This window comes from Pyrenophora tritici-repentis, chromosome 10, assembly GCF_003171515.1.
Source record: "Pyrenophora tritici-repentis strain M4 chromosome 10, whole genome shotgun sequence".
In the NCBI taxonomy this organism is placed as follows: domain Eukaryota; kingdom Fungi; phylum Ascomycota; class Dothideomycetes; order Pleosporales; family Pleosporaceae; genus Pyrenophora; species Pyrenophora tritici-repentis.
In genome coordinates this window covers 151,376-172,427 of record NC_089399.1, presented here as the reverse complement: position 1 = coordinate 172,427, position 21,052 = coordinate 151,376, and the positions used below count along the sequence as shown (strand labels likewise).

Genomic DNA, 21,052 nt, shown 5'->3' with positions numbered 1-21,052 from the left:
CAGTAGAGACAGCGAGACTAAGACGAAGGTCTGCGATCCAAGATCTAGGAAGGGAGTTTTGGATGCAAGATGAGTATCAACACGCACACGTAAATGGCGTAAATGGGATCGATGGCGGTGAGACGGGTACGCATAGGGACACGGATACGGGGGTTGATACGGAAGTAGGTGCAGAAGTGGAAGTGGAAGTGGAGGATGGGTGGTGGCGGATCAGACAAGGCGATGGAAGCAGTAGTAGTAGTATAGCGTAGGGTGACGACAGTATCGAAGAAGAGATAACGAGACATTAGGTTAGTCGTAAGAGGGGAGGCAATAACGATGATGAGACACCTACCATAAACGGGTGGGTGAATGATGCGAGACAAGGATGAGTAGATATTTTAGTATTCATCCATTCAATCTTCATCCTATCCATTCCCCCAAGCCGTTCCACATACATTTGCATAAAACTACACATGAAAAAAAGTCACTAGCTCCAAAGCCGCTCTTCTCGCGTATTAATCGTACAGATAAACCAAAGCTGTCAACATATTCACCCCGCTATGACCCAGCAGACACGCAATCACATACCCGCAGCACCACGACGCCCTCTCCCGGAATAATACTCAACACTCTCCATCCCCTGACCAATACCATCCTGAAAAGCCTGCATAACCTGCTGATAAAGATGCACTCTCGAACGCAGCGCCAGTGCAAAAGCACTAGCAATAGAACTCGTAGTATGAATATCTGTGGCGCTGTTCGCTTGAACACTGAATGAATCGACCAGGCTAGCCACCAAGCCTTGAACATGTGCCAGACTCACGTTTTTGCGGTGCATGCCAAAGGTTCGACACACAGCGGCCATTGCCTTGGCCGTTGTAGTATTGAGCATCTTGTTCTGGGCGCGCATTTTGGACGAGACAGAACTGGTTCTTTTTCCGGGCTGGATGCATTGTAGGCTTAGTATTTCACTGCATGTTTGGTCCTGGTTCGAGAGGGACTGCAGGTCTGCGAGTGGGAAGTGTGAGAGGATAGCATCGGCTTGTACGTCGGCCCAGACCATTCGTTCTAGTTAGTGTTTTGTTAGCAAAGTCCAGGAAAAAGGTAGTGTGTTATCGGATTACCAGCGATGCCTTTATAATTCGCCCAAAAAGCGAGCCCGTCCCGCTTTAGCATCCGCATTATTTCCGCTCCGGGCATTGTCTTGTTGGGTTCGTTGAGAACTGGGTGGTCTAGCGCTACTATATTGGAAAACATAATGTTAGCTGGTTTTTCTCAGTCCATAGCGAAAAGCTCGAATGAGACACATACTGATTGCGATTATTGGCTCTTTCATATTCGATGCTTTCACCAAGGCCTGCAAGAGGCTAGTCGAGACGGAAACAAATGTCGAGGCACCGCCACTCAAGGAAAGATGCAGGTTAGTCAAGATCTTGAGAGCTTGGAGACCTTGTGCTTCTTCTGGAGAGAAAGGCGGTGGATAATCCCCACTCCAGAATCGTGCAAACGCTTCGCTAACAAAGCCGTCTTCTTCCGTGAACATGGTTCTGCTATCCCCGTCCCAGACGCGGAAGCCGATGTGACGGGTACTAGGATGAGGTCTTGATGGAGTTCCATGTGGAACAATTAATGAAGTTCTAGGCAAAATGCTCCTCGAAGCCAGAGGTTCTTCTACATCGAAGAATATGTCTTCAACTTCCCATTCAGGATTGGGAGCTAGAGTCGTCCGCCCTATCAGGCAGGCTCGTAAAGGTTTCTCCGGCTCTGGCTCTGGCTCTGGCTCCATGGATTGTGGTTGTCTGAGTACGCGAAGTTTCTCCCTTTCCTTCTCCGCAGCACGTCTAACAAGGTTCCTATAATGTTTACGCGTCTTTGGTGATTTGGCCGACCGTGCTTGCCCCGATTCGAATATCACCTCAACCCTTCTGCGCGGTAGATTAATACCAAATTCAATTGCTGTATTATCAATAATATCGCGAATCTCATTGTATACCTTGGGGTCAGAGAAAGGAACTGCCATAACCCGCTGGTACTCTGGGAACGCCCGACCGCCGTACAGCAAGATGTAATTATTGAATTGGTTTCGTACGATACGGGGTGAAAGCTGTAGACCGGTCACCGCGTTGAAAACCTGTGAGATGGATGTTGGTGTCGCGTCTTCATACCATCGATGGAGAATGACTAGGAGCTCTCTTTCGTCTTCGTCCCAGTGATGGGGTGGATCTCTTTCTAAACCTCGTAATGCTATGAGTGCTGCTCTACCGCATGAATCCACCGCCTGTGGTACGGTATCGGTCGTTTCTCGTGAGGTGGCCATCCCAGAATCCAAAGGCTTTTGCAGGGGGTTCGCAATAGGTGTCTCCAGTAGTTGACTGGTAAGTCCTCGATTAGGACAAGGCGAGGAAGCAACGAACTCGTAGTCAGCCCAATCTGACCCAGAACTCGCTGAGTTTGAGGGACTCTGTGGAGATCCAGTAATATCCTGTCCGTCTGTTGGCCGCACAGGAGACTCGGATTGCCCGTACAGCTCAATGCCGGATAATAGATTAGAGAAAGTCGACGACGATACCGAACGAGCTCGTATTGTTGATGATGATGCGTCTTGCATATGGCTTCCCTTGTCAGCACAAGCAGTAGACGGACTCGATGACCGCAACGTGTAAAGATGCTGCACAAGCTCATCTTTTACATGTGTCCCAGAGCTGAATTTTTCGATGGAAGGAAGGATCACTTCTTCCTCGTCGTCGTGACTACCACCTAGAGAATCTGTGGCGCTGTCAGCACCTGCTTTGTAGTGTTGGAAGGAGGAACAAGTTAGTCCTACTTACCTTGTATATCCTCTTCTTTCAGTGTCTCCCATGGTTCCTGTGGCTCTTCTGGTATCAAGTCCAATGCAGTTTCCGTAGCCGGCTGCCAAAGCATAACGCCAGCATCTGCTGCCTCCCATGTATGTCTTGATGCCATGATTAGAAAGCTTCAAGAAGTAGAGAAGTAGCTTTTGTTCGTAAGCATTCACAGCGTCGAGAGAGATAGTAATTGGGCTGGGTAAAATCGTCAAGGATTGAGAAACCCAGGTACCTGAAGACGCGTCGGACTGAACGCGACGCGCTTTCGCGCCATGGAAGACGATATAAGCCTGTTCCACGCGTCATGAGCGCGTCTGTTAGCGTGTAAGGCAGTGAAGGAAGCGACTGCTGACGACCCAGGCCAGCACAATTACTAAGCAATACGGGGATAGTGTGTCTCAGGTGAGTGGGCAAGCATAGACTGTCAAGCCGGTGAGTTGGATATAGGCCGGCTCGATGTCTTTGCCGTGAATATGGTTGTGAGTGAAGCATCGCTTGAGGTTTGAAACGGGCAATCGCTAGTCATCCATCAGATAGCTTGGTACGGCGAGGCTAGCTGATCGTTCGGTCTGCTCTTTTCATATAACATAGTAACATTGGAATGGAAAATGTGTTGCGAAACAATCGTTGACATACAATGAAACAGCTTCAATCATTCTTACTGCTGACACATACTTACCGTGAGGTTTACTGAGCCGAATGATGTGTAGGGCGGGAAATTCAAACGCAGAGAAACCGAGATAGCGAAAGATACTCTGGATAGAAGCCGATTATATAAAATTTGGAGAGGAAGCCGTTATGATCGGGCGTTGTAGGTAATAGTAGAAGTTCACGCCAAAAGACTCAAGATAACGTAAAGAGTTGAGATGTCTACGATCTCGAAATTGCAGATACCCTCCCACGCTACGTTACATTCGTTATTCGGTTATTCGTCGCTGAGAGTCATGCGAAATGGGGGTACAAGACTTTTGGCCTGAGATATCCTAGGCTAAGGATCGCCATTGGGGAAGATGTATATTCAAAAGGATATATTTCGTGAGCGCCTGCGCCACATGTTGGATACTGAATGTGGAAAAGCCAGCTGATTCGGATTCGTGTGAGCAGAAACGCAAAGAGATAGAAGAGGATGATGTTGGTGGGCCTGAAGGCCGCTTATGCGATAGATAGGGAACGCCACCCTCGGCGTCGTCTGCAACCCCATGTCCAAACCCGAATGAGAGCAACGGTGACGGGTTTTCGGGTGTTGCATAAGCGCCTGAACGTAGTGCTATGGCTGCTGCGAACGTGCATATGCGAGGTTCAAAGACCGCATACTGGATCCAGAGCGTGACCGCACCCGCAGACGGGCCACGGCCGGTTCGACCGCAATTTGATTTTTACGCCCCGAGTGGTAGCCACCACCACCACCACCACCACCACCATCAACGCCTAAATCATGCGGAAATGCGCGCTGCTTGCGACAATTGAAGAATAGACGGTCGCTCATTTGTGACCATGTTCGGTGCAGATCTTCCTCACAACCCACTTCTCCCAGAATTTTCGTTGTTGATTGGTGACCATGATGCCATCATCACCCAAAGCCTCAACACTATCCATGTGGCCGTTGCAATTGCACCAAGTAACCGAAGCTGGGGTGTCGGGCATTGGCGGGAAATGTAGAATGCCACCTTGCTCGGGCTCATCGGTCTCGGCATCCGAATCCGTGCCAGCCATGGAGCTGTCGTCGGGTTCATCCCCGCTACCACTGTGGTCATCCGAGGGATCCAGATCCTCTTGTTCGTGTTCGTATTCCCAGTCGCTTTCGTCACTGCTGTCACTCCCGACCAGTGGATCGTCTGGAACCTCGGCCCCCAGGACTACCTGCTCATCGAAATGCTTTTCATAGTCGATTCGTCTTAGACTGATCCAGTCGAGTTTGACGAGATCATCTCGTAGGCACGGAAGCACGTCATTCCAGCGACTGCCTTCTTTAAGAAGTACATCGCGAAGACGCAGACCGCGCAATGTTTCTCGGTGTCTCTGAGCCAGGCCGATAATTTCGTCAGCATCGAGACGCCATGCCTGGATTCCAAAGGCGTGTAATTTTTCCCATTTGACGTTGTGGAAAAGCTCCTCTAGTCGAAGAGTGAGTGGGCGGTAGGAAGGAAAGCCAACGTGTACAGCCTCAATATTCTTAGCTGCGGTAAACACGGCCTTGGACAAGGGGGATAGACGGCGCATGCGTTCGTCCAAATCCGTACTGTCATCAAAATGTAACTCTAGACAAGTCAAGCGTTCGGCGAGGACGCCCATGGCCGTGGGCGGATCGTTAGCGGCACCTAGGACGCTTTGGGGGCTCAGCATCGGCGATGAGAAGCGTGAGCATGGTGATCGGGAAGCGAGGAGGGCCTGACCCATAGTCTTCGCACTGTGTAAGCATGCTGGTGGCCATTTCGGCACCAAATCGGTCAGTTCGTCGTACTGCCTCATGTAGTGGATCAGTTCACCCTCTTGTCGATCCTGAACTCGCAGGATCTGGATATGCTGGAGGGAGGTGAATCGCTGGAGGGCAAATTGGAGGACTCGAGCATCCTCTCTCGTTCTTACAATGTCCTTTTGTTCATTCACCTTGTCTTGAAAGTGTCGGAGATCAACAAGGCCGAGGCTTTCTGGGCGCGTACGGAGGAGTTCTTGTATGCGTTCCCGTCCTGCTGATGGGTCAGTGTCGTGTGAGCAGTCCAGAGCTGGAGCGGGTACCTTCGGCGTAGAAGAACGGCACCATGTAACTAAACTTCTTCACACGGCCCGCAATGTGCGGCTCATTTGCGATCCTCTCCAGACGGCTAAGACCCCTCCTTGAGAAGCGTGTCGTAACGCGCGAGAACTGATGGATGACACCGAGGTCGGAGAACTTCCTGCACGTCAGGCGAAAGGCAGCAATAGTTTGGACCTGGTTGTCTTCTTGCGGCACGGGCAGCTTGAAGCTCTCCTGGGAGAGATAGGCGCGGCGCTCCAGACTGATGGGCTTTTCAGGCTCAGAGGCAACATATTCGAGGATGATGCGAAGAAGCTCATCGGCAAGATCGAGGATACCCATTTTATGTGGGACCATGCATGACGGCTGTAGAGAAAGCCGTCTACCACTCAGCCCTCCAGCAGCCTAGGAGTAGTGGGCACTGCACCGTGGATATAGGGTCAGTTGGTGGCAGGAAAAGATCGGGCCGGGTGGGTGGACAGATGTGGCGGCAAGTAGTTGGATAGACAAGTAGCAGCAGCAGGTGGTTGTCTTGTGACAACGTGGTGTTATCCGATGGCAACGTCCGGTTCGATGGCAAGCGGAGAGAGGCCAGAGGGGCACGGTCGGGGAGAGACAGGCAAAGGCATGACCAGTTTGCCAGTAGTCAGCTAAGCGTCGCTGAAGTTGCGGAGGGACGACTGGACACGCAACCTGCACTTGCAGCCACAACCCTGTACGCCCGCTGCAAATCTCCAATGGCACACGCCCACTTAGCCTGCAAACCGCCTAGCGCTCACATGACCTTCGCTCGACGCGGCCGCCCGCCATAAGCACCCGTCGAGTGACGGGAACATGGCTCCTCCCGAGCGATAAGAATCCATTCGTCCTTGTCGACGGCTGCACAACATGACGGGGTGGGGCAGCAGCCCATGTCTCGATTCGAGCCTGCTTCGAATCAAATTTCCGTCGCCTCGCTGCGTTGCCAACGAAGCATTGCATGCATCTGATGCGCTTGTGACGCCAATCACCCGACCCACATTCCGTCATCCGGACCATTACCACTGCCGTGTACTTGGGTGGCCTTGGCTGGATGCTGGAGAGACAGCTCTCTGCTGACGACATGGGCTTGAATAGAGCCGCAAAACGGGCTGAGACGTGTATCAAGCATGCATGCGCCGGAGGGGAGTGCGTTGTCACGATTCGTCTGCATATAGTATTCATGGCCTCAACTTCACACCTTGGGTATGCTCCTGCGGTGTTACCCGCGAGCGCATCATGACAATCACATACGTCCAAACTGCCCACTGTTCCTCACCTGATAGCGACGTGTTGCCCATGTACGGTACAAGCCCTATACTTGACCCGGCCCGCTAACGTCATGCGGACTTGCGCCGTCGTGTATCGTTGCACAAACACTCACCCTAGACGACTCGTCGCCTCGTCGCCTCGTCTTTTTCATGTCGTCGACTTGGATTGGGCCACATATCGCCAGACGCTGAAAGACGTGTCTGGCCGTCGGTTTGCTACCCCGGTCAGGCTCTCATGTCCCTGTCAGAATATAGGAGCCTATTAGTGGCGGAAAAGCGGCAGAAAACAATTCTTGATGACTTCAATGGGCTGAATATGCAGCGATGCCATCATATATTCCGACGAGGACGTGCTTCCGCCCTGAGTTATGTACGCTCGCTCCGTTTGCGACGGATCTCGGTACTGCTCAGCTTGCTCTGGAACGTCTCATCCACGTTGTCTTCTTCGCTGGCATCGAGAACGGCAACTTCAAACACCTCCAGGGGACCCCACCCCTGCTCAACCCGCTTTTTGTTGACGGCAGCACCCCCACTCCGCGTCTCGAGGGAGAGGACCAAGGCAGAAATGTCCCTGTCGGTGATGGTTGGGCCAAACGGATCCCAGATCTCGACATATCTGATGGTCAAGCCGAAAGGATAGTCGACGTTGACGACATGTCCGTTCGGCCCGGGAGCTTGGACTTCTCGTATGCAGACGCGCTCATCATTCTCGGGGCCAAAGTAGACGAGAGAAGAAAGGAAAGCGTGTACGGATCGTTGGCGCTCCTTCCAGCTTTCCAGGTGTTCAGCGAATTTCTTATTCTGTAGCAGGGCGTCGCCGGTGATTCCGACGGTGAGTACACTTGGGGGTGCATCGGGGGTAGACGGCGATCTTCTACCAAGCATAAAGGCAGACATGGTGATCAGAAGCTTGTGACCAATATGTAGATGATCGAATGTCCCCCCAACAGCGACGGAGAGGTGATTCACGGCCTGGTCGGCCGAGGGCTCTGGTTCTGAGGTTTCGACACTGACTATACCACCCCGGACTTTGGTAACAGCTTGCTGAGAGATGGACGAGGAAAGAAAGCTCTTTAGCACCTGCTCGCCCTCTTCGCTCTCGACAGAGTAGACGGCGTCCCAGACTCGCAAACTCTTGGCTAGTGTGTGCATGTCGATCACCGGTCCTTGCAGCTCTTGCTCTGGAGTAGCATCAGGCAGGGGCGCCGTCAACTGACCATTCCTGGGATATGCAACGAGCACAACGCGGGCGTCGATGCCCTCATCATCCTCTGTGTCGATGGCTTCTCTGCTCGCAGTGATGCAGATGAGCTTGTAGAGGTCGGCCACGAGCTGCTGAGTGGTAGCGTAGTGCAGTGCCCGTGGCGCATCAAGATGGCCGTATAGATGCGGACATGGCAATACAATTTCTAAAAGTGTGGCACCTTGGACCCTGGATGGACATGTGGCCAGCTCTTTCAAGACGGTGAATAGTGGCGCGTTGTAGGCGGCCTTGAGTGATGCATATGACGATGGCGATGGTGCGGGCGGCAGCAGCAGCAGTGCACGGCGGACAGGCTTGTGAGACGGCGGCATAGTGACAAGCCGGCGTAAATGGGCAGCAAGAGGCAGGGCTCTGTGGGTGGCTATGGGTATGTTGGTGATGCGGCTTGCCAGGAGAAGTAGCATGAATCCCAAGCGAACAGTGCACCCACAGACGACGTGAAGAGAGTGGGAGAGTAAAAGCCCAACAGAGCAGCGGCCTCTTTAACCTACAGTTAACGGGGACGTCCTATAACTAGCTACGAACATTTCGGTACTAACAAGAGCACTCGGGCTAATTCTACACAATCACATTCCAATACTACCGCTCTCAAAGTAAATATACTCGCAAGCGTCTGCGTCGTAGAGCTGCAGTCGCAAAACAGCACTCAGGGTGTCAGTCGAGGCGCTCGCACTCGCTGGAGGGGTGGTGGGGAACATCAGCCGAGATAGAGCCGCAGCCAGGGCATCTTGAACCCCAACCACACCTTGCTGCTTCTCTCTCATAAGTTTACGCGCCGCCTCAGCCCAGGGCCACGCTTTCTTTTCCTCTTGTCAGCGCATTGCTCATTGCAAGCGCCATGCCGTTCGGCCATCATAACCACCACGCGCATAACGATCCAGCGCAGGGCATCTACGCTGCGGCGTCGGCGCTAGGAAGTATGTAGGCATCTTGGGCTCTTTGGCCATGAAATGTGTGAATATGGGCTGATGTGTATCTCTCGACGGTAGGTATAGGAGCACCTGGAGGCAATCTGCGGGGCGCCACCCAAGGCACCACTCGGGCAGGTACCGACGCCTTCTTGCCCGGGAGCAGTGGAAATGGCCAGCAGCCACAGACACAGGCACAGGCACAAGCTGAGGGATATCTGCCGTCGACGGCACCGCCCGCTGCGAATTCGAGTTTTGAGACACCACGCCAACGAGCACCGACGATAGGAGGACGCACTACCGAAGACCTTCATGGGCAGAACAACGCAGGTCAACATGTTGGCCCCCCGCCCTCGTCGGCGTCGGCGCAGCCCATGTATAACCCGCCCGACAACTATCGATCGGCGCCCAACATCAGCGTTGACCATGGCACTCCCCAGAACAGCCAATATGGCGCCCCGGCAGTACCCGGCAGTCTCCAGCCCGCGGGCGGCTCAGGCCAGGCGCAACAACAACAACAGCAGCAGCAGCGACCGGGGCCGTCTACCGCCTACACGGCACCCGTCGTGCCTACCCAGACGCAAATAGCCAGCAACGCGCAGCAATACACGCTCCCCACGCGCTCAAACACTATCTCGCAGCCACAGCACTCTCCGCACTCGTCGCATTCCTACTCGCGCTCGAGCCCAGCTGGCCTGGGCCCCGATCAAAAATACATTCCTTTTTCCAATACGCCCCCTGAACAGCAACCCAAGTACGCCGCTGGAACTCCGGCCCAGAAGTATTACCCCACCACCCCTTCTGGCGCCGCCTCGCAGTCGCCGCTCGGCCTGGCTGATATTAGGCCTCGCGCAAACTCGACCATGGACCATGAGGGGAGCATGGGCGTCCACGGCACTAACATGGTCAGCGACCAGATCAAGGTGCCCTCGAACAGCAACTACCTCGCGCCATGGAGCATATACGCCTACGACTGGTGTAAATGGAGTGTTCCTGGCGGTAACAGCGCCGGCAAGATGGCCGTGGGCAGTTATCTAGAAGACAACCACAATTTCATTCGCATCCTGGACACCCAAATTGCGCCCCAGGATGTCTCGTCTCCCGGCGCAACACCCTACGGCGTCGAGTACAACGCAATCGCCGAAGCTACATGCTCCTTTCCCGTCACGCGAATGCTATGGGAGCCGCCATCGTCGCAGAAGCAGTCTACCGACCTCCTCGCAACGTCTGGCGACCACCTGCGCCTGTGGTCACTACCCCAAGCCTCTGGAAACAACATGAGCAACACAATCACTCGCTCATCGTCTGTCAACACCCGAGAGCCCCAACTCCCTAAGCTCACCCCGCTCGCGCTCCTCTCAAACTCCAAGACGCCCGAACACACCGCACCCCTCACATCCCTCGATTGGAACACCATGTCGCCCAAACTCATCATTACCTCCAGTATAGACACAACCTGTACGATATGGGACATACCGTCTCTGACAGCCAAGACACAATTGATTGCGCACGACAAGGAAGTCTTCGATGTGCGCTTCTGCGCAGGCAGCGTTGATGTCTTTGTCAGCTGTGGTGCCGATGGCAGTGTCCGCATGTTTGACCTCCGCAGTCTAGAACACAGCACAATCATCTACGAGCCCTCAGATAAGGGTGGTGATAGAGACAAAGGTCAGTACTTTCGCCGTCATCCTCCCAGCCAACTGCTAACCCCCCCTACAGGCTCACCAACAGGCGGCCGCATGTCGCCCACCAAAGCGCAGCAAACCATGTCGTATGCGCCTCCACTCCTCCGACTCGCCGCATCCCCTCACGACTCCCACCTCCTCGCCACCTTCGCCGCCGATTCAAACCTCATCCGCATCCTCGACGTCCGGCAACCCGGCCAAGCCCTCCTCGAACTGCGCGGCCACTCCGCTGCCGTCAACAGCATAGAATGGAACCCGTCTCGACGCGGCATGCTCGCCTCTGGCGGTGACGATTCTCTCGTCCTCATCTGGGACCTGTTGCACGCAAACAACGGCGCTACAATCAGCGGCGAACACGCCTCCACTCAACCTCCTGCCGCACCCCCAACCACACATGCTGCAAACGGTGCTGCTGGCGCTCAAAACGTACCCGTCGGTCAAAAGGGTCCGTATGCTAGCTGGAGATGCGACTACGAAGTCGGCAATATCAGTTGGGCACCGCAGAGTGCGCTTACGGGCCAGGGCGGCGAATGGGTTGGTGTTGCCGGTGGACGTGGTATCTGGGGCGTCAAGTTATGATGAGGGATAGACACATATATAACCATGCCATCTCTGGCAATCTGCGTGGTTGTTCGGGCACGGGGACACGGAAGGGACACGGCAAGGGAAACGACAAAGTTATGACTGAGACGCTTTCTCTTGGGAATCGGTGTGTGGGCAGGCAACGAAGGAGGAGGGGAAAAAGTGTATAGCAGCAAATTTCTTTTGGAAACGTCTTTTGTGAGCGAAAGGGACTGCGGGCGTTGTTTGTTCCGTGTCTGTCTATGCGTGCAAAGGCGGGGAAGCGACGGATGCATTATCGAAGATACCTTTTTTAACCCCCCTTTTTTTCTTGCAAACCTGGGCGTAGTCTGTTTTCTTTACATGCGTGCGTGCGTGCGTTCGTCAACGTTTTCCTGCTGCTGCTGCTGCTGCACTCCCTCCCCTTCTCAGACCTTTTGATACAAGAAAAGAAGACCAAATCACACAAACACAATTTCCATTCTCTTCCAGCTTTTTCCAAGAACATAGAACATGCCCTTTACTACCGAATAACAACCTCAACAACAACCTCATTACTCCACCCGGCCCTAGAATCCGTCTCCTCCCACGCCCTCACCGTATCAATCTCAAGCACATTCTCACAATGCTTGCTCACCCTCACGCAATGCGCAGGAATAGGCCGACCGAACAAGACAGCAAAAAAGTCCTTTTGGATATCTCGTTTGGGGAGATCGGAGACGTAGAGGCCTAGAACACACACACACACACAATGAATAAGTATACCTGTGCGGTATAGAAAGGGGATGGGAAAGGGGGGAGGTTGAAACTAAACTTACCAAACGATCCCAAAACCTTGAGACTAGTCCAAACTCTCAGTCGACCCGAACTCCTATCCACATATGCGTCACTAGACACTATAGCCGCTGCACCTGTCATTTTACCTACTACGCCCAAGATGGCTACTTGGATGTCTTCTGGGCCCTGTACGTCATGGCCTGTCTCTCGCTTCAGGGTGAATGGCAGAAGAGGGAATGCGGAGAGGATTTCCCAGCCGCGGACTGGCAGGTCGAGATGTACAAACGAGGCATTAGTAGCCACGCTTGTCGGCTTGCTGACCTGGCCGTCGGTGTGCGAGCGGATGACGTAGGTACCCTTTTCTGCGCCGGGGAAAGCATCAAGGCCGATGAGTTCGGCGACGGGCTTGGGGGTGCAGTTGAAGACACCCAGGATGGAGACGCCGCTGTGTGCCATGCCGACGTAGGTGCTTACTTTGAGGAGGGCCGTGTCATCGTAGGCGTTGTATGCGGTTGTGCTTTTGCCAACGGTGTGTGGACGCAGAATCACTGTGTCGCCTCTTGGTGTGTTTCCAGTCATCTGCGCAATGAGATCGACGTCGTGCTGGCCTGGTACGTCGGTGATGTAGATTGGTCCTCCACTGACACAGCGTCCCGCAGCATGAAAAGCAGCGTAGTCGTGACTTGTTTGGAACATGTCCCAATCAGGCAGAATGTTCAGATGCTGGGTCAAGATGGAGTTGTGTGCGTTGCAGAAGATGTGCCATGGATGGCTTGCTGGCACTTCAGGGAAGAAGTCATCTGAGTTCCGGAGCAACACACGTGGTTTGTTGGATGGTAGTTGTGAGTGGAAAATGATGGGGGGTGCTTGCGACATGCAGGATATGGCTCGCGCGGAAAAGGAGCGAAGTTGAGCAATGGACCATGCGTCTTGGTAGGCTTTGATCAGATTGCGACGGTCGTCTGCGTCGTGGAGTTCATCCAGGAAGAACTGTGCATCGGTCTTGACAGAGTCGACACCACACGAGGATAGAAATTGGTAAAAGTCCTTGTAGAAGCGGTTCACATCTTCCTCTGTGACGACAATGATCTTTCCACCCGAGACGCCGTCCTTGAGTTGGACGACCTTGGTCTTGTACTCTTTTGCGATGCGGCCTTCTGGCGCAATACCGCCCCAGTAGCCGAACATGGCATGCCAGACAGCAACATGGCGGATATGCGGGTATTTGCTTCGAATATCGCCCACTGTAGCTTTGAGACCACGTGGAAACCCATTTTTAGTTGCTTCGAACTCAACCCAGGCATTGCTAAATTGATCGCCGCCTTCCGTGTTGAGTGATTGCCAATTGTCGTCGATGATAAGGTTGCTGATGTTGATTTCATTCTTGCGGAGAGATTCCAGGGCATCGAAGATCTTCTCTTCGGTGAGCTTTTGGCCTAGACCATTCCAAGTGCAGTACGTCAACCCGTCATACCAATTCTCCAGCCACTCAGGCTTGAAGTCATCAGTCAAGGCCTTTTCTTCTTCGTTGATCTGTCCTGTTGACTGTTCGTATGCCATGATGAGCTTTCGCACATAGTACATGGAGGCTGCTACAGCATCTTCCAAACTGTGTCCTACTGAAGCAACGATGCGTACAAGACCATCTTTGTCGCTGTCATTATTGGAGTTCATAACGACTCTCCCATCACCATCGTGATTAAGCGTTGTCAGCACCTCATTCAAACCACTGACTGCGAGCAACACAAGATGAACTCCGTCGTGACGTTCAAAGGATGCCAACACGGCCTCCTTATCAGGCTGAAAGCGGTCCTTACCCTGTCTTGGAGCGAGCCATGGGCCCCAAAGTCGGACCTCCGCAAACCAGCGGGACAGGTTCGTTGGTTTACCAAGCTTCTCGCTCGAGTGGCCGGACGTCTTGCCAGACGCTGCCACAATGGGGTAGGTGAGGTCCCAGAGAACCGTATTAGGCGTGTCACTTTGCTCCTTGGAAATGTCCAAGAACGGTGGCAGACCTTCAAGATACCAAGTCAGGTCCTGCGGCAACGGCTCTGATGATTGGTAGATGAGGCGGCCATCCGAAGTGGAAAAATGTTCGTTCGCCCATTTCCATGGGTCATTCTGCATATGTCAGTGGGAAGTTTGGAAGTGAAGATATCACACCAGCCGCCGATGTTTGTAACATACTTCTGATGCCCTGAAAGTGACGGTATACGACAAAGAAGATCCATGTTTCGGGCGTCCAGCAAGGTCAATTGTAAAGTACTGACGCCGCACATTCTGTCTGTTTGGATTGACTACCATCTGACATGGTCAGCTTCCTAACAGCCCGTAGATTCGGCGAGTATACCACAGAAGGCTCAACACTCGGCTCCAGGCTAGAGCTGGTCCATTGGTCGCATGCATGAAAGTTGTGCCACAACGCAACTTCCCAATTGTTTTCTGAACCAGCTGAGCTCTCAATAAGTACTGTAATTCTAACCTGCGCACATGGTCAGACCTGCTTCCATCAAGCAGCTTGGAGGCGGTGTACTGATTCTTTGTCTGAGGGAATCGTTGTCGTCTGACCCAATGGAGGGTGACAGCTGAGTGTAGCATACATAGTGGCAGGAGGACAGGTCTCGAAGTATTGGACAAACAATGCCTCTGGGTGAGGTTGAGATGGAAGAGCAAGCTATAATCAAGATGTCAAGATGAGAGTTGATGGACTTTGGCAGGCACAGCAAGGGAAACGGTAGATTGATGTTGGATTGATTGAGTAGCTAAGTAGAAGACGGTGTATATGCAGGCACCGTCGTAAGCACAGGAGAGGTGCAGGTGACGTGTGCAGGTGCGGAGGTAGTCGGGGAAGCTGCAAGGTCCATGTAGATCAGCCAATCGGCGTGACGGCGGCTTCCATCTTGGCAAGCGCGGAGACGCGGGCATTTTGGACTGCCCCAAAGTTTCGACGGCCGCGCAATTGGAAGCCATGTCGGCATTACGGCATTGGTCAAGGTCACGACAAGTCATCGGTCGCCAATGCATCAGACTCCAACACACTTTGGCGCGTGGTGAGCGTCCGGAGTTGAGATGGGCAGAAGAGGAACAGGATCCAGAAGTACGGCGGGCACGATGGGAAGAGCAGGCGGGGAAGGTGCGAACGGGGATGCAGCAGAGTATGCTGAGCCTCCTTGAAGAGCGTGGATTTGTCAAGGACATTGCTGGGTGAGGAGACATGTCTGAAGTTTCCAAGAGATATGCTGAACAGGCGCAGCGGGCGCAAGACACTCGACTGGCTGCTCACGGAAAAGCGCATTGGCGTCTATGTTGGCGTAGACCCAACAGCCCCCTCGTTGCACGTCGGCCACCTTCTCCCTCTCATGGCGCTCTACTGGATGTACCTCCACGGCTACTACGCCGTCAGCTTGGTGAGAAGCCCACGACTCGATGCGTAACGGCAGTTAATGTTGGGTAGTTAGGTGGAGGCACAGTGCAGATTGGCGATCCGTCTGGGAGAACAACGGCACGTTCACGGCAGGGCGAAGATGTACAGAGCATGAACGTGCGGAGCATCAACGAACAGCTGAAGACACTATGGACGAATGTCAAGTGCCTAGGCATCAAGCACCAGTACTCGTACAACATCAGTCGCAAGCAGTCCATTCTCAACAACCGGAACTGGCTAGAGAAGCTCAACGCCGTCGAGCTGATGAGGGATCTGGGTTCAGGCATGCGATTGGGAGCTATGCTTAGTCGCGACTCGTAAGTCGATTTCGCCTTTCAAGGCCCGCCCTAATGCATGCACAGCGTCAAGCTACGAATGGAAAGCGGCGAAGGCATGTCCATCTCCGAATTCAGCTACCCCCTCTTCCAAGCCTACGACTGGTGGAGCATGTACAAAGATCGTGGCGTTCAGCTACAAATCGGTGGATCTGACCAGTATGGGAACATCATCGCGGGAATGGGTGCTGTCAGCCACATGCAAAAGATACATGGCCTGAATGGAGGAGCGGAGGAAGAAGACCCAAAAGAAGCGCCGTACGGACTGACCACACCTCTACTTACAACGGCGTCTGGCGAGAAGTTTGGTAAAAGCGCTGGCAACGCCGTCTGGCTCGATGGCCAGATGCTGAAGCCTTTCGATCTCTACCAGGTCGGTTACTGGAACAACTAGAAGCGTTGATCAACTGCTAATTTCTCTACACAGTACTTCCTACGCACCGCCGACGCCGATGTAGAACGCTACCTCAAACTCTTCACCTTCCTCCCCCTCGACTCCATCGCCCTCCTCATGACGAGCCAAAACCGCGACCCCTCCAAGCGCATCGCCCAACACGCCCTCGCCCAAGAAATCGTCGAGCTTGCTCACGGCGCCGCAGAAGCAAAGAAGGTAGCAATGGCACACAAGGACGCCTTCGGCCAAGGCACAAACACCTTCTCCCTCTTCACCCTCCGCAACGCAATCTCCTCCACCAAGACCGCAGAGACACCAACAAAGGCCTCTGCTAAACAAATAAGTGAAGCAGAAAAGAACCTACTAGCCTACAAAAAAGCCTTCGCCGCAAGCGCAAGCGCAATCACACCACCCGACCAAGAAACTCCAACTTCACCAGCCGACACCAACACCAACAAAACCGTCATCACCCTCCCCCTCTCCCTCCTCCAACCCGGCTCCTTCCCCACCGTCCTCCACGCCGCCGGCCTCGCAGCCTCAAAGTCGGAAGCCAGCCGCCTCATCGCCAGCAAAGGCGCCTACGTCCTAGTCCCCAACTCAGGAAGCCCCGAGACGCCCACTGCGCTCCGCTGGGAAACCATCAAACCAACCAAAGATTGCGATCCAAACCACTACCTTGTGGACTTTGAGGCGCTGGTTCTCCGGTCTGGCAAGTCCAAGATACAGATTTGTCGCGTGGTTAGGGATGATGGGGCGGTTGACGGCGGGATGGAGGACGAGGTTGAGATTCATCGAAAATCTTGAAAAAGTGGGTGGTTTGGGTGGGAAGCGGAGATGAACCTTGTTAGAAACAAATCTGCGTGTACCTACGTCACGCGCATGGTATAAATCGGATATTTCTCTCCATGAAGATTAACTCTGTTATACACTTCCATGGGCATAACATGTGTAGAAACTACCAACTACTTTCCTGTAAGATAACAACATGGCTTGGGCCAATATTTTCCTGTTTTGGTGTTGTACGTACCTAGGATAAAATGAGCTAGCTACCGGAGATGAAAACGCAATGCGCACACCACCCCTTCTTAAGTAACTTCCCCAGCCCCAGCCCTAAACTCAAACTCTATTTTATTTTATTAAAATGAGATCAATGTTCACTCGTGTGTGTCCCATCTATACTCGCCTAACCGCTATAATCATGCTTTCTGGTTAATCTTGGTGTTCCGAACAACTCCTTGTGCTGTGTTGTGCTGTGCATTGTTGTTCAGACTCAATCTTGCACAGCTTGTCGCCCAAACCTAGTCAGACCACCACTACTACCCGCATTATGCCGAGCATGTTGGAACCTTGTTCCAACCCCAATCTTACACGCTGCAAGGGTATTCTTCCTGCCTCGCGGAGGATCCAACGTCAATCCAGTAGGGCGATTTTCCTCGAAGCGAAGACGTCGGATATGAGCTGGGTGACGGTCCTGAACGGGTGAGGAGAGAGGTTCGTTACGATGAGCAGAGTGGTGGCGGGCTGGACCGCGTTCGATACATACGTTTGGACTGAGAGGGCTGAGTTGCACGCCGCCGTCATCATCGAGGAGAGTGCGGGTAGGTTGAGGAGAAATGGGGGGATTGTGGGAAAGGGAGCGGATAGTTACAGTGGAGTGGTGGGGAGGAGTTGCAATAAGATTATCGAGGACAACCCTCTTGTCGCTATTGAATAGTGAGTGGCGTTTAAGTTTGTGCTTGTCTTCTTCTACGAATGGATCAGGTGGAGAGGATGTAGTCGCCCGTTTTGGGTGCGACGTGTGGCTTTGTAGGGTGTCGTCATGGTTTTCCCAGGGCAACGGTTCGGGTGATGGTGTCAAGCTGTCAATTTGGTGCTCTGCTACTTCAGTGGTATGCTCTACTTCGGATGGAGAAACATTGAGGAGCCAGTCGGATATGCGTTCTACGGGTGGGACGGCGACACTAGATGATCGGGCCCGTGAGCCGGCAATAAAGTATCCTGAATCGTCCGACCACGACTCGGAGCTTGCTTCGGATACTGCCGTACATTCCGCATGTAGTCGATATCGGAACGAGTTCGTTGACATGCATAGCGACTCTGGACGACGGATAGGGGAGTGCGGGGTTTGACGTTCTCCAGTGGCGTTGTGCTCTGGAGGCGACGAGGCTTTCCTCGATATATTTGGCAGTTGCGGGTACAGGGTATCTCTGTTTGGCTGCGGTGTTTGGTTTCCACGACCGGCATCTTCAAATATCTGTCTCATGCGTGCAGCGTGTCCAGCACGGGCTGGTGACTGCAGTAGTGCCGGGCCATGATGTGCACGGCGGACGCGGATATTTGCTAGTTGGGAAGGTGAGGCTGGCCCTGGGTTTGGACATGGCAGCTTGTATGGTGTCGTGGTAGCTTCGGCGCGTCTATAGTCAGTGAAGATATCGGTCGTGGTCGGACGAAAGTATGCGGAGTCGATTGGACTAAGAGCAACACCGCCGTCTGTGCAGGACTCTATGCTATTTGCATGCAAAAGACGACCTCTGCATCTCTGGTCGGGTGTCACGGGGGTCTGAGTATGTTCGCGTTGGCCGTCCCGAGTGTCTTCCGTCGGGGTGCGACGGTGACACGGTACAGTAGCAATACCCTGCTAGCGTTAAGTAACTGGTGATGGCAGTGTTGGAAGCGTGACATGGACGAACTTGGTGTGAGTAGGCCATTTCAGTCGGTAATTGCGCGGTTCCCTTTGCGTCCTTTTTCAGTAGTAGTTTGATTTGATCCAGGTACCCGCGAGGTAGGTTTGGCGCTTGTGCATGGTACGGCTGCCAACACCAACATGAACTTGGGTTGGATAGAGTTGTGCTACATGGCACGGTGGCTTTAGGGAGGCTGCAGGAGCCCCAACGCTTCTACAGATGCCGTTACCCGTTGTGCCTGCTTACTTTACTTCCCGACGGCTTATTGTCAGACAGGCGCATATGTAGATTACGGAAGTAGCCAATCGGTCTAGGGCAGCTGGGATCTGGATATTGCAGCGGCCGTCCATGTCAGCATATCGTCGCTGCAGATGTTGTTGTGGGGAGAAGTGAGAGAGAGATGACGTATGACGTAAACAGAAAGGATGTGCAGAAGGGACGGCTGGGACGAGGGTGGAAACTGGTAGCGACGGTCGCGGTTTCCGCGTGCACAGCGCACCTTCCTGTCTGTCAGTGTTTGGCTCGAGCGGCACCTTCCAATGGCAGATACGCTCAGGGTCGCAAATTGAGGGCGATCAGTCTTGCCTTGGGTGCGGGACTTGCCCTCTGCCTCAATCTCTCAGTTCACAATCTCCGTACGGATCCGGGTCGGGTGGCATAACCGTCAGCGCTCGAGGTTCTGGCCGTCCGTTACGTCAAGGCATGCTGAATCACAAATGCGATGCACGGCATCGTTTTGGGTTTTGGGTTTGCTGGTCCAAAGGTTGATATTGCTAGGCCAGGCACAGGCGTAGTCACGACGGCGATCACAAGGCCAAGTGCGCCTCACATAGAAAAGACAGCCAGTGGGTAACGGTCGAGCATCCCGCGACTACGGTTCGGGGCTAGCGTGCTATATTTATCCATGTTTCTCATGTCCGCCATCACTCGCACCCGTCGCCTCTTGGATTCCATCTCGGGCACTTAATCTCACACACTAGGCGGCTTCCGCGCCACCAATAACCCTCCGACTGGCCTGCTACCACTGGCCATGCTGTCTATCGACACCGGCACCGGCTACACACGGTGGCGCACGTGAGTAGCAACGGTTATTGGCAAGCCCTTTATGAGACTTGCACCGGCTGCTCTGGCTGGGCAACCCGAGAAGCGTCATGCATGCAGGAACAAAACGGTGCAGTCTCAAAAGGGCCGTCTTGGCCGGCACCACAAGTCGAGACCGACTCGTGTCTGGCTCGCCTAGGCAGGGTCATGCTATGCAGACCGCGCCATCACGGCACACGTCTGAAGCATGTATGCCTGATAATTGCGAGATGCCTTGACTCGAAGACATCATGTCGGTCATGATCAGCTTCTGAACAACTGCATGCCCCTGCATTTGAGCTCCCGCCCGTCGAGATGCGCATCCCCGACGGCACTCGCACGTAGGGAGCATCGTCGGCACTCGCACGTAGGGAGCATCGTCAGCACTCAGCACCTTCACATCGCCCATGCACAGCAACGGGAGTGTGTGCGTTGCCCGCGACTGTCGCACCATTCTGCTTTCGACTCTAAATGACCAACACGCGGCCCCTGAGTCACCGCACACCTCGTGGCTTCTTCGCGACTGCACCACACCTTCTAGCCCGTGCATGCTAAACTCTGAACCATGCCAACCTGGTCTTGTTCCACAATCAGCCCTGGCCTCCCACAAGCCTTTGTATCTGCCAGACATGCTGTCCTGGCCTCTCGCGTCTTTTTGCTTACCCTTCACTCTCTTCAATTTCCATTCTCCATCGTCCTGGTTATCCAATTCCCGCGAGCTCGACGCTCTTAGGCGACGCTAGTTCATCGCTGTCCTCCCACAACCGTCTATATTTTCTTTTTCCCGCCTTCAATACCTCCGCGTGCCCTAGTCTCCGCGTTTACCAACTGTAAATACTCTTCTTAGCTCAACGGCCCGTCAAACAGCAAACCCGCCTCGTTCCAATTACCTGTGATTCCTATCCATGGCCAACGTCTTCGCTTCCTCAGTCCCAAATCTTCCGACACCCCAAGTTTGACTTTTGCTGGGGCCTCTCTTCCAACTGTACGTACATGGATTCCTTTTGAAACCCTATTGGGCATCTTCGTCACCTTGCTGCAACGCACAACGTCACATACTCCCCCTCTTTTCCAGTTTGCGCAACTCGA

General features: G+C 53.6%; 8 protein-coding genes across 8 annotated transcripts; 3 read left to right on the top strand and 5 right to left on the bottom strand.

The window, feature by feature from the left end:
* Positions 1 to 562: 562 nt before the first annotated feature.
* On the bottom strand, positions 563 to 2,946 carry PtrM4_038840 (uncharacterized protein; the record flags this gene model as incomplete). Its single annotated transcript, XM_066104300.1, has 4 exons — positions 563 to 1,050; positions 1,107 to 1,223; positions 1,294 to 2,748; positions 2,811 to 2,946. 4 exons carry the CDS (start codon positions 2,944 to 2,946, stop codon positions 563 to 565), a joined length of 2,196 nt encoding a protein of 731 aa, XP_065958864.1.
* A 1,364-nt stretch (positions 2,947 to 4,310) lies between these two features.
* On the bottom strand, positions 4,311 to 5,904 carry PtrM4_038830 (uncharacterized protein; the record flags this gene model as incomplete). Its single annotated transcript, XM_001937766.1, has 2 exons — positions 4,311 to 5,515; positions 5,565 to 5,904. The coding sequence occupies 2 exons, from the start codon at positions 5,902 to 5,904 to the stop codon at positions 4,311 to 4,313; spliced, it is 1,545 nt and encodes a 514-aa protein (XP_001937801.1).
* A 1,313-nt stretch (positions 5,905 to 7,217) lies between these two features.
* PtrM4_038820 (CTP-transf-2 domain containing protein) lies at positions 7,218 to 8,426 on the bottom strand (the record flags this gene model as incomplete). The annotated part of the gene is made up of 1 exon (XM_001937767.2): positions 7,218 to 8,426. The coding sequence occupies one exon, from the start codon at positions 8,424 to 8,426 to the stop codon at positions 7,218 to 7,220; it is 1,209 nt and encodes a 402-aa protein (XP_001937802.2).
* A 527-nt stretch (positions 8,427 to 8,953) lies between these two features.
* Positions 8,954 to 11,287, top strand: PtrM4_038810 (WD40 repeat protein; the record flags this gene model as incomplete). The annotated part of the gene is made up of 3 exons (XM_066104299.1): positions 8,954 to 9,032; positions 9,105 to 10,691; positions 10,743 to 11,287. The coding sequence occupies 3 exons, from the start codon at positions 8,954 to 8,956 to the stop codon at positions 11,285 to 11,287; spliced, it is 2,211 nt and encodes a 736-aa protein (XP_065958863.1).
* A 505-nt stretch (positions 11,288 to 11,792) lies between these two features.
* On the bottom strand, positions 11,793 to 14,350 carry PtrM4_038800 (Raffinose-syn domain containing protein; the record flags this gene model as incomplete). The annotated part of the gene is made up of 3 exons (XM_066104298.1): positions 11,793 to 11,998; positions 12,088 to 14,167; positions 14,234 to 14,350. The coding sequence occupies 3 exons, from the start codon at positions 14,348 to 14,350 to the stop codon at positions 11,793 to 11,795; spliced, it is 2,403 nt and encodes an 800-aa protein (XP_065958862.1).
* A 664-nt stretch (positions 14,351 to 15,014) lies between these two features.
* PtrM4_038790 (uncharacterized protein) lies at positions 15,015 to 15,791 on the top strand (the record flags this gene model as incomplete). The annotated part of the gene is made up of 3 exons (XM_001937770.2): positions 15,015 to 15,250; positions 15,300 to 15,453; positions 15,501 to 15,791. The coding sequence occupies 3 exons, from the start codon at positions 15,015 to 15,017 to the stop codon at positions 15,789 to 15,791; spliced, it is 681 nt and encodes a 226-aa protein (XP_001937805.2).
* A 33-nt stretch (positions 15,792 to 15,824) lies between these two features.
* Positions 15,825 to 16,199, top strand: PtrM4_038780 (uncharacterized protein; the record flags this gene model as incomplete). Its single annotated transcript, XM_066104297.1, has 1 exon — positions 15,825 to 16,199. One exon carries the CDS (start codon positions 15,825 to 15,827, stop codon positions 16,197 to 16,199), a length of 375 nt encoding a protein of 124 aa, XP_065958861.1.
* Positions 16,200 to 17,469: 1,270 nt separating this feature from the next.
* PtrM4_038770 (uncharacterized protein) lies at positions 17,470 to 18,462 on the bottom strand (the record flags this gene model as incomplete). The annotated part of the gene is made up of 1 exon (XM_001937771.2): positions 17,470 to 18,462. One exon carries the CDS (start codon positions 18,460 to 18,462, stop codon positions 17,470 to 17,472), a length of 993 nt encoding a protein of 330 aa, XP_001937806.2.
* Positions 18,463 to 21,052: the final 2,590 nt, after the last annotated feature.